Source organism: Ammospiza caudacuta, chromosome 12 (genome assembly GCF_027887145.1).
Source record: "Ammospiza caudacuta isolate bAmmCau1 chromosome 12, bAmmCau1.pri, whole genome shotgun sequence".
Lineage (NCBI taxonomy): Eukaryota > Metazoa > Chordata > Aves > Passeriformes > Passerellidae > Ammospiza > Ammospiza caudacuta.
In genome coordinates this window covers 8,616,789-8,632,461 of record NC_080604.1, presented here as the reverse complement: position 1 = coordinate 8,632,461, position 15,673 = coordinate 8,616,789, and the positions used below count along the sequence as shown (strand labels likewise).

The 15,673-nt window shown below is 43.6% G+C and overlaps 1 protein-coding gene across 3 annotated transcripts in view; it reads right to left on the bottom strand.

Moving 5' to 3' along the window:
* USP4 (ubiquitin specific peptidase 4) overlaps positions 1 to 15,002 on the bottom strand; it is a 34,003-nt gene extending 19,001 nt beyond the window's left edge. For 2 of the 3 annotated variants that reach the window (XR_009275267.1, XM_058812721.1), the window contains exons 1-10: positions 14,825 to 15,002; positions 14,550 to 14,707; positions 14,173 to 14,303; positions 10,563 to 10,689; positions 8,820 to 8,965; positions 8,579 to 8,640; positions 3,213 to 3,356; positions 2,459 to 2,576; positions 1,121 to 1,294; positions 349 to 507 (exon numbers count right to left, since the gene is read on the bottom strand). Coding sequence is in view for 2 of the 3 variants with exons in the window: in XM_058812721.1 (XP_058668704.1) it covers positions 349 to 507; positions 1,121 to 1,294; positions 2,459 to 2,576; positions 3,213 to 3,356; positions 8,579 to 8,640; positions 8,820 to 8,965; positions 10,563 to 10,689; positions 14,173 to 14,303; positions 14,550 to 14,707; positions 14,825 to 14,931 (1,326 nt within the window). In the remaining variant the exon portion in view is untranslated. The remainder of the gene's footprint in view (positions 1 to 348; positions 508 to 1,120; positions 1,295 to 2,458; positions 2,577 to 3,212; positions 3,357 to 8,578; positions 8,641 to 8,819; positions 8,966 to 10,562; positions 10,690 to 14,172; positions 14,304 to 14,549; positions 14,708 to 14,824) is intronic. The other variant, XM_058812722.1, reaches the window with a different exon arrangement.
* Positions 15,003 to 15,673: the final 671 nt, after the last annotated feature.

Here is a 15,673-nt window from a genome sequence, read left to right as displayed (position 1 = left end):
TTACAATTCCCTGAAGACCTTCACAAGACAACTTATAAACTCTTTACCAAAGAGCATCTGGCATTTTTCTATTCAGGGCAATCAGAGGCTGCTCTCAGCATGAGACTTTTAGTCTCAGGAAGAAAACTGAAAACAAGAAACTTATTGAGCCTCTACCAGGTAAACCTCATAAGATAATTCCTTTTCTCTATTTAGGTAGAGAGCAACAAGGCATGACAAGTCTGTCCTGTGCCAAGGACACTGCTCTGTGGGAAGGATGTTTGTGTGGCTTCTGAGCAGAAGGAAGGCCAGGAGTGTCCCAGAACCCAACTAAATGCCCTGGGAATCCTTAAGCAAAGGGCACTGTACCGAATCAGGTCTGCCATTGGCATCCTTCAGCTCCAAGTAGGGCTTCTTCTTCACTCTGTTCAAATCCTCATGCAAGCCATCCAGCAGAAAAGCCAAGAGCTCCTGGGAGTCCTGCTGCTGGTATCCTGAGAACTGAGGAGCAAATCGCCCAACCTGTGTCTGAAACACCAAGGCAACAGTGAGGGGACACAGAACACTCAGGCTGTGCTTTTGGCAGAGCTCAGCTCAGCACCACCTTCTGCTGGCAGCAGGCCATGGTGAACTGGATGCTAATGCAGGGAAAGGTGCCAGAACCATTTCCCCAGCTACTTTCAGTATTTCAGCAGAAAGCAGCTCTTCACACTGAAGCAATGAGAACATTACACCAATAAACAAAGTTATAGACAAGGGGATGTGTTTTGATGTTCACTTCATAATTTAAATGTTCAGATTTGTAACTTGCACACCTTTTCTCACTGACCAAAGTTCACAGCTGGCAATTCATACGACCTTGCTAAAGTCTTGCAGCAAAGACCATTCTGATTCATGTGTAAACAGCCCTCAGGCTGGGAGGTCATTTACTAAGTAACATTAAAGAGCAGTAGCAAACCCTGAGGAAGGACACTGCTCACTGACAAGTTCCTCCCAGTACTCCAAAAAGCATTCACAAACCATGAAACACTGGAGCAATTCTGTCCTTACTGCCTTCATAACATCCAAATACACAGCAGGCATGTTAGCTTTCACTGTTTCTGCTGTCCAGAGCTGTGCTACAGGAACAGGACACACTTACTTTGAACATCCGTGGGGCCACGTGAGACTGCCTCCCAGACCACATCTGTTTAATGAGATCTGCATAGGCTTCTGCAATTTCTCCCCTCATCCCCAGGGGGTTGTTCTGATTTATTTCAGCTTCATATTTATCTTCCAGGAAGTAGTCAGTCAGAGGAGGAGTATTGCTCAGGCACTGAGAAAAGATTAAGAAAATTAATTTACTGCACAGGACAAGAGATTTGTGTGACAATGAAACAACAAAACCAACTTTCACATCAGAACATGTACCAAGTTAACAAAACTGGTGAGACTGAGAGTTTGTTTAGTAAAACAAAGAAAAAATTAAGGCAGAAATTTGCATTTGAAAGACTGATATCTAGAAAATTAAAGCATAATGGTAAATACAAGAAAGAAAGTAATTGGTTCTTAACATGACTAGTTTGCATGACAAACTAAGATTGAAGTACATTTGATTTAAGTCACTTGGATAATAAAAAATTTTAAAGTTGTCTCTTAGCTAAGTCCAAGAAAATAGAGTAGCTGAAGGATACCATGACACAACTGAAAATAAAATCATGTTGAACAAAAAGCAGGGCAGCCCAAGTTTATTGTGGTGTCCTGAATACCATGTGCATAATGCATTAGTTATTTTAAGACCTGTTCCAGATTTCAAAGCCATCACAGAGTGACTGAAGTAATTTCACAGCATTGGTATCACACTAGAAGTCTGCCCATTCCTTAAATCAAAATTCATACAATTTGTCTCATATTTTGTTTTAACTTCTTAGCAAAAAACTACCCCAGCAAGTTTTTGCATTCTTTAAAATGAACAAAATAATCCTAAGAAATTAAGTTCAAAAGAAAAGAAATAATTATTAGCTTTGCATCACTGTTTCAACCTTAACAACTTGTACAATGAACCTGAACCCTTCCTGTGGCTTTTCATGCTCTTCATTTTTCAAGAATCTTTACACAGGTCCAGAACTGCACATAGTGAGCTGCTCATGTCATTTGTGCAGCCCACACAAGCCAAAACATCCTCCATGTCAGACATTTTTGGCAGGGCACAGCACTGGGACCTTGTGTTACAGTCAGGCACCTGCTCAATACAACTTCCCCTGGCCATTTCAAATGCCACATATTTCAGATTCAGTTCCCAACACTGTAATCTGTTTTACAGTACTAATGAGCTAAATATAAGCCAAACTAAACATGATTTTTTGGTCTGTTTACTTTTGAGGTGTAGTCTCCCCATGGAATCACATTAAATATTCTTTTCTTTTGACAGATTTTAATCCACAATATTATGAGACTGATCTTTTATTTAATTCTAATGAGGGCTCTTTCTAATTCTTACCTGTAATGCAGAATTCATGAAGCAGGTGTTTCCAAGGTTACTGAGTCCACAGAGTCCAGGCTGTGAGAGGGAAGCACTGTCCCTGCAGTTGTAAGAGTTACAGCCAAACCCAGAACCTCTGCAAGAAAAGACAATACAGTGAACTCCACAATGAGTTTGTTGAGTCTCACTACTATTTAGAAGTCACATCAAATACAAGTCAGAAAACTGTTTACTGAATTTTTTAAATCAGGCTACCTGTTTGCGCTACCTCATAGGGGCTAATGCTGCATATCAGGAAAAAAATGTACATGCTAACTTTGGAAACATTAATCCTTACAAAGTCTATTATTTATTTATGGCCCTTAACACATTCATTTCCTCTGTCTGTAAGTAAACAGCACACTACCCTAACACAGCAAGAGTCTAGATAATGCACTTTAAGGAATAATAAGAGAATTATGATCTGTACCTGGAAGGCTTCTACCACAATGGCAGACAGACAAAAGAACATAACCCCTTCCCTCATGCTCTGAGTCACCACAAAAAACAGGCAATGCTCTGGCAGTTAGTAAGCTCTGGAACATGCACTACTTTTGCAAGTCAGCAAGGAACAGCAGAAGGCAGTGGTTTCAAAAAGCCAAGTTTGATAAACAGGTACACAAGAATAGTAGGAGTCCTCTAGGGCACCATCACACTCCTTTTCTATACAGGCAAGGATGCATGATCACTCACATGAAGGGTGACAAAACAAAAAGAACATTCCTGCTCTTACCCCCTGCCCAGGTGGGAGCTGTTGAGTCCATAGGAGTTACTGCTATCACCGTTAGTAATGACAGAAGTGGCAGACACTGAGGAATAAGAACTTGCTGATGATTTTGAAGAGGTAGTAAAGTTTCTGCTAGTTGCAGTGCTTGATCTGGGAGAAAGGAAAAAGAAGCAGAAACAGTGCTACTGCTTTCTTTATCCCCAGCCCCACCTCCCACAAAACTCCAAGGACTTGCTGAGCTATAGTTAGTTACCCCACACAGAATTTACTGCTTTAATCTGTTTGATCACATTTCCAAACAATTGTCTGGAACAGAAATATCAGGAAAAATGTACCAGAAGTAGGAGCAACAATTATTGTTTAAAGGCAAATCTGAGTCCCAGACAGAAATAAGTAGCAATTCAGTGTGAGAGGGAAGCAAGCTTTAATTTTATGAGTAAACCACCTTGAAATAAGCAAGCAAAATCTCCCAAATCAGAAGACCACAGAACACTCTACCTGCATTAGAAAGTGACCAGGTCAGTCCTCCCCTACCTGAAACTCAGACCATCTATTCAAACACAACATTCATCAGGAAGAAGATAACCAACAAGGCACTAAAATTTAACAGTGTCCTGTCATCGACAGTTCCATAAAAAAAAGGCAAAACCACAAGACAGTACTAATTTTGACACTAATTAGTTTCTCTATAGTAAGAGTTGACTGGTCTAATCTCTCCATCTCTGCCCAAATAAATAAACACACGAAACCAAAAGTAAAAAGGTGCACGACACCAACAGCCACACAACAGTTGCTACTAGCCCCAAAACAGAGCAGGGAGCCAGTAGAGGATAGGGCTCTCAAACTTCAGCTTGTGAATTTATTCTTTTTTATTGTGGCCCTTGTTTTCAAATGACACAAACTAAAAATGCATATTCATAGCTCAGATAGCACTAAAAAAATTGTTCTGGAAAACCTCAGTGGGAAAAAAACTATAGAACAATGAACAAGCCATAAAGGCCATGACAAGGCAGAACAGCTGGACAGCCTCAACAGTTTGGAAATATAATAGCAGTAAAATAAATACAGAAGTAAACAAGTTACAGGAGGAGCTTCCAGATGAAACTGGAACACCCCAAACACAGTCAAAGCCTGAAGCATGCTAAAAAAACTCACCAGTCAGCACAACAAAAAAGTATACAGAAAAGTATCCTGGAAAGAATGAGATCTAGCAGAATAACTGAGAGAACCATGTCTGGGACAATACACAACATTCTGTTGTTCCATGCTGGAGGTGGAACTTCAAGATTACCTGGACACCAAAGTAAAATCAATGGGAAAGCAGAAGGTCTAGACTACACAACAATTATCACACTCATGTTCATATGTGTGGGTTTCAAGGGTCAAGAATAAAACAGTTTAGGTAACAACAGCATGTAAATCCATTAAGAACACATTTTAAAAGTCTGAAGTAGTGAATTACCTAGAAGCAAAGGGGAGCAATCTAGAAAATGCTAGACTTGAGAACTAAGCATCTCTGCTTCACACATTTGATCTCCCAGAGAGTGAAACTCAGAAAATCATAAGAAGAAAATCTACTGGTGAAAAAGGAAAATGAGGACAACCTGCTAAGGGATTGCAAGGTTTCCAAGAGAAGCATAGAGACAGTGTTTCATCAAGTCACATGGCAACTAAACAGTTCCAAGTACCTCAACAGCATCCTACACAAACAAACAAAAAGCTAAGAATTACAAAGGAAGACAAAAAAAACAGATCAGAAAGCAAAGGTAAGACACAAGTCAAGAGTCTTTTCACAAGGTGCTACCTACAAAGTCATCCAGGATCTTGAGTGAGTTCCAGCTAGAAAATTGGGAAGGTTCATGAAAGTAGCAAAACAACAAGAGAGGTTAAGAGCTTTCCATGTGAGAATAAAAGAACAGAAACCAAATGTATTTGAGAAGATAAAGAATTCTACATACTCCTACATTTTAGAAATTACTCATCTGTGTGTAACTACTGAAGAAAGGATTTCCTGAGGACAGCTGCTGCCCCTCATTTCACAAGATGCTCACAAAGACAGCCATTGATTGCAGGTGAAGGGCACAGAGAGAAGCAAAGAAAAACATTTTTCTCTGAAAGCTTCCCACTTGAAGCCTGGAAAGCCATTGTTAATGAGCCCAGAGTACTGCAAGCTCTCAAGGACTGCCTCACTCACACACAGTGACAACAGACAACCTGGATGCCAAATGTTTATCCCCAGTGCCACAAAAGGGGTTTCTGTGGAACATGCAGACTTTGTCTGGTCAAAGGCATCTGCCCCCTCTATTGCCACCTCTCTCACAGGATGTGACTTCTGCTCCCTCAGAAATGGAGGCCCCAAGACCTTGTTCTGAAGTAAGAGAACAAAGTTATTTCATCTTTGAAATTTATGATCTGGGTTACCACTGAAACCCAACTTCATCTTCACAACACTGAAGCACACTGTGTCCCATCTGCAGGTAAAGACAGCTGCTTTGTCTTGCTACAAAATCTGTGGGTTTTGTGTGTCAAAAACCCACACAAATGGCAAGAGAGGAGAAATCTGGAAACTTACAGGACAAAGAGGATAAAATCAAATTACTCTGAGTCCATATGGTAAAAAAACTCCTAAACTAAACAACTTGAAAAATATTGTAAAAGGCTTTCAGGTGGCTGAAAGGCACAGATAGAAAAAGTGTTTCAATTCAGCTGAGGCCACCTTTAGAGCAGTAGAGTCAGTCCTCCTTTACACAACCAATAATAAAATAGTAATTTTGTGACAAAAAGTTTTTGTCAGAGCCAGATTAGCTGGGATTTTGTTCAGTTGACAAAGCAGAGGCAGTAATGGATGCTCATTTAGAAAAGTTCTTACAGGCAAAAGCCTCCAGAACTTATGTTACATCCTCAGGGCTCCCCTGCAAGCCTGGCATCTGCTGCAAACTCAAGCACTTCAAAGTCAGGGAATAAAGATCTGCACACAAAATATTTAGCCCAGTGCTGAAGGGGTCCTCTGAAATCACACAGTGCCATGAGTAAACAGAGGAGCTGGAAGAGGAAACAGCAGGAAAATTCTAGCTCCAACCAAAGAACCAAAGGTATTTTACTGCTGCATATTGAAAAGGGAGAAATACCAGGCAGACACTAAATACAACTTCACTTCAGTTTTCAAGTACAATCCCAGGTGGAAAAGGTGTTATTTTCAAGAACTAACACAACTTCTTGTTTGCCTTCACTAAGAAAATTATATCCAGGATGAAAAAAAAAAAAAAAGGCAGGGGAAAAAAAAAAGTGTGCTAGGGCTGAAATGGAATTCTGCTAGTTCAGGACTTTATTTTGGGAGTCCTGTAAGTAACAATTTAAGAGTACTAAATTCCACAGAGTCATTGACATAATCTCCCTTCAGAAACAAAGTATGCCTCTAATTTTGAAATTCCTAGAATAAGTAAAATCCATTCCCTCTTCTGAAACTTTGTCTAGAAGTAAAAGCAGTTTCAAACTACAGTAAGAAGAAACTATTTTGTTCTTTAGAAAGCAGCAAACTAACAGCAGTGGCCAAGCACAGGCTGAATATACCACCCAGGGACTGCTGTGGAGTTTAAGAGCATTTTTCCTGTAAAATGTCAGCCAGATTGATGGCTGGGGAAACAATTTCCACAGCTGCCAAACCTGTGGAAAAGCTATTTCCTCTGCTAGGGGGCCAGTGCCTCTGACAAGCTGCAAATGGTGGGGAAAAATCCTGATGGCACAGAACCACCCAGGCCATGGTCACTTTGCAGCCACCCTCTGAGTGGGGAGGATATGAACTCCCAGCTTGCCAGAACCTCTCTTGGCACTTGGGCAGTGATGCAGGTGCTCTCCAATTCTCTATCAACAGCAGGGAGCTCTGCATTCTGTTTGGTTGATGTCATCAAAACTAAATTCATAAAAAATTCCCTCATAACCTTTCAGTAATAAACTCGTGCAGCCCAGAAAAAAAAAAAAGCTCCAAATATTAATTTCCCCATGTATTTTCTGGAGCTGAGAAATAGAACACTGAGGCAAAATCTTGCCTGAGATAGGACAAAGCATAAGACAAAGTACAAAAGAACATATAATCCTTGTATTACTTAATACACTTCTTTCAGCCACCATTATCAGTATCAAGTCAATTTCACAAGTTTCATGCTATAATCAGTAAATATTTTTATGTCATTAGAAAATAGTAATCTACATACCAATACCCACTTTCATTTATCTATCACTAGAGGTTAAATCAAAGCCTTTACATATCAAACTAGCTGCTGACAAAGGACTACTCTGAGGCCTGAGAATGCTACACAGCTCCTTTTTAGCTTTGTTTCCTGTAGAAACAAAAGGTTGTGATTGGTCTTGCACAGCTGCATCTCCCATACTGACTTCAACCAGGTACATGATGTGAATGCTTAGTTGCTTTTCACATGGCAATCCTATAGAAAGTTCATTGTAATCTCATTCAGGGCATTCTCCTGATTAATTTCCACAGTATGATCTCTCAAAGTACTGTTTCAGAAGAGGTTTCACTGACCTATCTAATCAACTCTTCAAGTTTAACACTAGTGTATCCTGATTTCAAATGAGATCACTTGGCATCAGGCTCTGTAAGTGAACTGATTGTACAGAAAAGCATTTTCTTTATCAATATCAAGTCAGATGGCCCCTGGAATGGCACCAAGCAGGCATCAGACAGGGGAAGTCATCAAATTCTACTTTCTGTGGCAGGACTTGATATGAGCAGTTCCTTATCATTGCAACTTCCATTCTACACCATTCACTCTATACACATCATATTTCACCAAGCCCCGCAATACCCATCTCTTCTCTAAATCAGAGAGCACTGAGGGAATCTGGGTCACTTTTACAGGCTTCTGTAATTGTCTTTTGTGGGAAGGGTGTTAGTCACCTATTTTCTATACCCTTTTTAAGAGGGAACTACCAGAACTCTGAGCATTCACTACTGGCAGGTTTGGGAACACACTCCAAGATCCTTTCTGTTCTACAACAGCAAAGGACAGATTATTTATTTCACTGTGCAGTGTGCAGAGATAGCTTTTTAAGCACACCAGCTCAACACAAATAGTACTTTTGCCTCCTAAGCACTATAGAAACCCTAAGCTATTTAATCCTTATACAACCTGTTTGAAACAGGCTTTAAAACACACTCTTGCTAAGAAAAGAAACCAGCAGTAGAACCACTGAAGAATATTTGTATTTGAGATTTTCTCTCCTTCAAAATAACCAAAACAAAGGAAGCCACAACAGCCAGTGATAACCAGGCTTTCAGAGAGAACATGTGGTCACTAAAGCCTAGCAAACAAGCTGCACAAAATAACAGAAACCTTTAGAACATGCTTGCTTACTTTGCCAGGCAATGCTGTCCAGGCCACGTGCCATCTTCATTTTTCACTTCTATTAAAACAACCTGAAAGAGAGTGCAGGTAATAAAGGTAACTGCAAGTCTGTTACACATTTTGCAAAAGCATTAGCAAATCCCATTGTCAATGTTTGCTTAAAGTACATAAAAGCAAGTGAAAAAATATACACATCAGCAAAAGCACATTAAAAAAAAAAAAAAGAGAGAGAAAAAGTTATGCCCCTTACCTGACCCTGATAGAGCCCTGCATCTTGCACTGTGCTATCCAGCTTGCTGAGCTGCTCATAAGTGTTACTCATGTATCTGTTCCATAGCCTGGTTTCCTTCTCAGCTGGGATATTGAATAGTTTTCTCATTTCTTTCTCGATGGTAGCTGTTCAGGAGAAAGTAAAAACACCAAAATTCCTAAAACATGAGTGCTTTAGGAGAAACACTAAGACATTCATTTAGCAAGGACATACATCACTTGTCCTTCAAGATCCTTCAAGCAGAAAACATATTATGGAAGTTATAATTGCTCATATAGTTTGCCAAATATTAAGTCTGAAAAAATTAAAAACTTTTGTTTTCAGTCATGTATTTGCTTGTCAAGCCCTCAAACCAATAACATGCAGAACACTCTGAGAGCTTTCTGCCCAAAGGCCAACTTCTCTTCATCTGAAAACACAGGGTCAAGTTTTCAGTTACTACTGTCAAGGTGCCCATAAAGACGCTGTGCTGGTTTGGCATGGCCTGCACTTTGGTAGGGGGAGAGGCCACAGAGGTGGCTCCTGTGAGGAGCTGCTGGGAGCTTCCAGCATGTCCAGCAGAACCAATCCCTGATGGCTCTAAACAAGGACATGCTGCTGGCCAAGCATGGGCCAGTTAGAGAGGGTGGTAACATCTGTGATTACATATTTAAGAAGAAAACCAAAATAAACTGCACAAAGTTATTTCCTAGTCAGAGAAGTGGAGGAGGTGAGAACATGTGAGGGAAACAACATGGAGACACCAAGGTCAGCGGAGAAGGAGGGGGAGGAGGTGCTGCAGGTGCTTGAGCTGAGACTCCTCTGCAGGCTGTGGTGAGACCAGGGTGAAGCAGCTGAGCCCCTGCAGCCCATGGGGATCCAGGGGGGATGCAGAGATCCACCCACCATGCCTGCAGGAGGCTGTAATCCAGCAGAAGCCCCAGTGGAGAGAGAGGGCCCGGCTTCCAGGCTGGATCAGCCTGTCCTTGGAGGACTGCACTCCATGTGAAGAGAGACCCCCACCACAGCAGTTTTGGGAGGGCTGTGTGCCCATGGGAGGGGCTGACACTGCAGCAATTTGGGAGGGCTGTGTGCCCCTGGGAGAGGCTAACATTGCAGCAGTGTTAGGAGGACTGCTGCTCATGAGATTGGACCCACACCAGAGTAGTACATGGAGAGCTGTCACCTGTGGGAGGGATCCCACAGCCCCACAGGGGAAGGGTTCCTCTCCTGGAGCAGCAGAGGAAAACCTCAGATGATAAACTCACCAAACCCCCATGGCCTGTGGGTGGGAAGGAGGGAGGGGCTGGGGGAAGAAAAGGTGTTTTTAAAGGCTTATTTTTACTTCTCATTATCCTCCTGTGATTCTGTTAGTATTAAACTGACTGTATACCTCTAAATTGTGCCTGTTTTGCCCTTGCAGTGTTTTCTCTCAGTCCTTATTCTCAAGTCATTAACCCTTTGTTAATTTTCTTCTCTCCTCTGCCCAGCTGTGGCTGGGGAGGGTGAGTGAGCAGTTTTTGAGGGTGCCTGGCATTTTGGCCAGTGTCAGACCACAACAGATGCTTTCTTCAGTTTAATACTGTAGATACAGGACAGCTGACATTCAGCATTTTAACAGGTGAAAAATATAGCAATGAGAGAGAAAAGTCAGATTTGCTCCAGTCTGGAGGTTCTGGAGGGCAGAGATTATCTCCTGAGACAGCCTCAGAGCACAGCTTCATCTGTCAGAGAATGACTTACCAACAGTATCTGCCTTGCTGAAGTGGCAGCTGATGACATTGTCGGGATCGCTGCTCTCGCACAGCTTCAGCTCCAGGAGATAAACCTCGACCTTGTAGTGCTTCACAAAGAGCCCATACTCCACCACCTGCACAGGGAGCAAGGCAACACAGAGCTGCAACACAGAGCTGCAGCACTGAGCCCTCCTCTGAGGCAAGGCAACACAGAGCTGCAGCACTGAGCCCTCCTCTGAGGCACACAGCTGTAAATGCTGTGAGCCTTGTGGAGAACTGAGAGTCAAGCCATAAACTGAACACTGATTGCTCCCACTTTCAGTCACCAGCTTGTTTAGGGGGTTTTGTTTGGTTTTTTAAATGGGAAATCCCAGCGCTTTCCTTCCACAGTGCAAAGTTCCAGAGGTCCATATCACAGCTGAACTGGCAGTGTCAGCTAACCACTCATGAAAAATCCTTCATAACACAAAGCATTCTAGAAGAAAATTACCTTTTGCCTCTAGTATTTGTTAAAGTTTTATAAAAGAATTAAAACAGGCTGCAACACTGGAGCAAAATCTCTTCTACCAGAAGAGAGCAAACCAAAGCATTAATTATTTTTCTGCACAGTACACAGAACCTGCCTCAAAACTCTCTCCTAGCAAGAACAGAAAAGTACCTCTGAAGTTGTTTGGATGCCACTGCTTTATTTCAGAGTACCTTTCAAATCAACTTTGTATTTGACAGAATATTCCAATAGGTACATTTACTCATGCCACTAGCTTTCAGCATATTTTTAAAATAAATTCCATAAAACTGGACACCATTCTTCACCTACAGATCACAGAACACATTATGCCAGAAAGAAAAGCACATTTCACAGGCCAGTTATGAGACAACTGCAATGTAATAGGAAGAGTAAGAAAAGAAAGAAAACCCCACACCTCAATTCTCTCCAGAGTTCTTGGCAGCTACAAAGCCTCTGAAAATGGGAACATATTTCATTGAAAAAGCTGGTATAATTTTTAAAAGTAACAGTGAGAGGCATTTGGACAATGCCCTTAATTTGCTTTAACTTTCAGTCAGACCTGAATTGGTCAGGCAGTTGGACCAGATGATTAAGTCCCCTCCAACTGAAATATTCCGTTCTATTCCTGTGACACCAAACTTGGTATGATCTACACCTAACATATTACAGCTTTGGAAAGAAATAAAGCATTAAGACCTAGACTTATAGTGACAATTCTACTAAATTATGCTTCCATTTCTGAGGATTGCTGCTTTTAGAAGGTTTTATTAGATATGCAAGGTGCTTTAAAGGTAAATAATTAACAAACACATTTGACAAGATCTTCAGTACTTTGCTGTTACAACAGAAAGTAAAACTCCCTGTTTAAACAGCTTCTTGACAAGCAGAGCAGACTTGTTTTCAGGAAAGAAAAGAAACCAAGTCAAAAGTTTCCATTTATTTTTCAGAATAAATGTCACTAAATGTGACTTCCTGTTCTCCAGCATTCTGTAGTCAGAAACAAATAAGAGCCATATTCAGAAAAGAAAAGAACTCTTTCCAAGAAGTTCCTGATCAGATCACTGTGTCCATCAGGATGGAGGAATAGAGTCTCTAATCACCTGCAGATGTCTTTTAAACTGCATCTGAGCAGCTTCCTTGTTCTCTGCCAAAGGACAGCTCATGTCATGCCACTGCCCAGCAATCTCAGCACAACCCAGCTGCTGAGGAAGCACATTAATAAACCTTCCCACAGGACTCCAGAGATGACTGCACAAAAATATGGTTTGAGACTATCAAAAGAAATTGAACCACAAATAAATCAAATCTAATCCTCCTGTACTTGGCTCTGATCATCAAACACAGAGATGGAAGAAATATCTTTTAAAACCATAAAGATGCCTGAAAATCACTTCCCAGATCCTACTTTTATGGATGTTTTTATATATGAATTACAGTTGATCCATCTTTAGGAAAAGTCTTAAGGCACTCAAGGACCACAAGTTTAAGTGCTTGACTTTTCATGCAGTCTGGGGAATAGTGTAACCAGATCCTGCCCACATCCTGCTCAGGTGCAGCAGGGCAGCCTCTGTGTCTCGCTGACCTACTGGATTTTTGTAAGATGCTCTTACCTCCCACAAACCAACCATTCTGCTATATTTTAGTGTCTCCTTAAATATAAAAACCCCCTTCAGTTATCAGGTTAACAACAGAGACTGACAGTTTCATAGCAATTCAAAACTTGAAAAATTTACTCTTAATAGACCCAGAATAACCTGGCATGTCAGGTCTGTAAACCAGCACTGAGCTCTACCCCCTTGGTTACTGCACCACTGAAAGCAGCATCACATACCACAACAAAAGAAGGCTCATGCAGTTAAGCCCAAGTGTTTCCCCAATAGCTCCCAAATCTCTTGTCAAATTTCAATTTTTTCAGAAAAGGGAGTGTGCCACAAAAAAGGGGCTTTGTGACAGCAATCAGCCAGCTCAGGAAGGAAAGCTCCCTCACTTGGAGAGGCACTGATCACTGACAGCACCAGTTCTCCCTCTCAGCACAGACTCACAATTCCTCAAGATGTTACATGTTTCTCTAAAACCACATCTCCTTTAATGCTGTAATTATTTTCTCCTCTCCTGCTTCTTGCTTCCATGGGAGTTCTGTCTACTCAGCTGAGTGAACCTGAAGTAACCCAGGTGATCCTGGGTTAACTCACCACTCCTGAAGACATCAGAATTTCTTACTACCTGCAATTTCTAGCCCACACTGAATGACAACATTCCAGCACTTCCTGATCTTACTTCCCTTCTGGTGCCACATATTGCTAGGTATTGCACACCTGAAGTAACTCTTACTTACAACACAGCGCTGCTTAAACATAAGTGATGTTAATTCCATATTACATCAACACTTGGTGTAGTGATTAGTTTCTTAATGAGCCCCACACACTGGCATTGCTCAATTTAGTCAGAACAATGGGCAAAAACTAAATAAAAACAAAAAACCTTTTACCTATACACTTTCCAAAAAAAACAACCAACCAAAAAAAAACCCCAAACAAAATGAAAACAAACACTTGTCAATTCCACCTTACAAAACAGGTTATATATTCAGAATGCATACCTGACTGCAATTGTCAACCAAAAATATGACTTACAGAACAAAACCATATATCCATCTCTTTAGAAAGATTTTAGAATCACACAATTTTGGAAGAGAAAATAAGAATCACCTTACATTCCAGAGGAAGCCCCTAATCCATCTGCACTAAAAGACTCATTCTGTCCTGGAAGATAAACTAGTTTGACCAACAACTTACACTGATCCACAAAGTACAAACTATTCCATGCAATATAAAAGCATTGTACTAGTCCAAAGAATCATAACCTGAACAAGGTTCAGGGTTCTTGCCCCAAATAAACCATCAACTCAGAACCCCTAAACATTCAGGCATTTTGGCTGAAATACAGGCAAGTAATTTTTCAGACAAGGCAAAAAGACATCACGTTATTATCTCCAAAGAGCTACTGAGAATCCTGTCTTAGCTGGCATATGGCAAAACAAACCGTTTACGTTTGATGGAGATCAAAAAATGAAACCAGGAGGAGGAGAAGTTGATTCAGCCATACTTACTTTCCTCACAATAGGCTGCTGTCCGTCTATACAGCCGTACCACGCTACTAGCTTGTTCCAGGCTTCGGTGGGCACCAGCACGTAATCCAGCTCATCAATGAGGTGTTCTTTCAAACTTTGAGTTTGCGGATCTAAAAGGAGACAGACAGCAGAGAGCAGGGCATCACAATCAGCGCCTTTTCCTCTCCAGAGGGACACACGTAGTGCCGGGACACGGAGGAACAGCGGCGCTCCGGGGCGGCAGAGCCCGGCCGGTCCCCTCACGGCCAGGGCGGTGCGGCCGCGCGGCCCCTGCAGCGCCCGGCTCCGAAAGCGAAAGCGGCGCGGGGAAGTTCCCGGCCGAGCCCCAGCCCCGGCCCGCTGCCCGCAGCACTCACCGCCGAACAGGCCCGAGTTGTCGATGGGCCCCGGGAACAGGCCCGCGTTGTCGACGGGGCCCGGGAAGAGGTTGGGATCGCCGGCGCCGAACATGTCCCAGCTGTCGAAGCCCACGTACTTCTTCCATTGCTTGAACCACCGGCTCTCCACCAGGTACCTGCAACACACGGCACCGCCCGGCGCGGCCCCTCAGCGGCGGCGCGGCCCGGTCCGCAGGCCCCGCCGCCCGCAGGGGAGGGGGACGGGGAGGGAGGGGAGGCGCGGGTGTGCTCACCAGGACTCGCCGGGCCGGAGGGCCGTGGCCAGGAGCGGCCCCAGCTCGGCCCGCTGCTCCGCCGGGTCCGGCCGGGTCCGTTCCCCGCCGGCCGCGGCCGCCGCCATGTCCGTGCGCGAGACCCGGCGCGGGCGGAGGTCGGAGCGCGCGCGAGCGCGCGGGCGGGCACGCGCTGGGCGAGTGGGAGGGACCCGCCCCGCCCGCGCGCGCTCCGTGACGGGATGGGCGGGGCCGCGCGCGCTATGGCGGCGGCCGCCATCTTGCGGCGGCACCGTGAGGGCGCTTGGGAAGGGTGGGGTGTGTTCCGCGCTGAGCGCCCGTACGGGGGCTGCAGGGGGAGGCCGGGGAGCAGGAGCGCTCTTCCCGCGGGTATAGACCTCGTCCCCGAGGAAGCTTCGTGGTCGAGCGGGCTCCCTGGACAGCCTCTCTGAGTGCCCAGATAAAAACACTTGTGCGAACACTGTGCTCCCTTCCGCCTCCGCAGCAGCACCAGCCCAGCCCTCCCCAAACCTGCCCAGAGTGGCTCCTGCCAGCCCCTTGCTCTGGGCTCCAGACACCCTGTGCTTCACTTTCTCAGCAAGAATCTCCTCCCTGAATTATGGCTCAGTGAAGATCGAACCCAAGCTGAAACCTTTAGTTCTTCATAAAGAGTTTATTTTTCTTTCTCTCTGTCAACACTGGTGGCAGAAACATTTGGTTGGACCGTGGTTTCGGTTTTAGACGCTCCATTTTCTGACGTGGGGCACACTGGTGAGGGCGTTGCACTTCCAGTTGTTAGGGGAATAAACGGGACAACGGGTGTGTGAGATCGACTGGGGCATGTCTCAGGAGAGAACTGCTCCAGGAGAT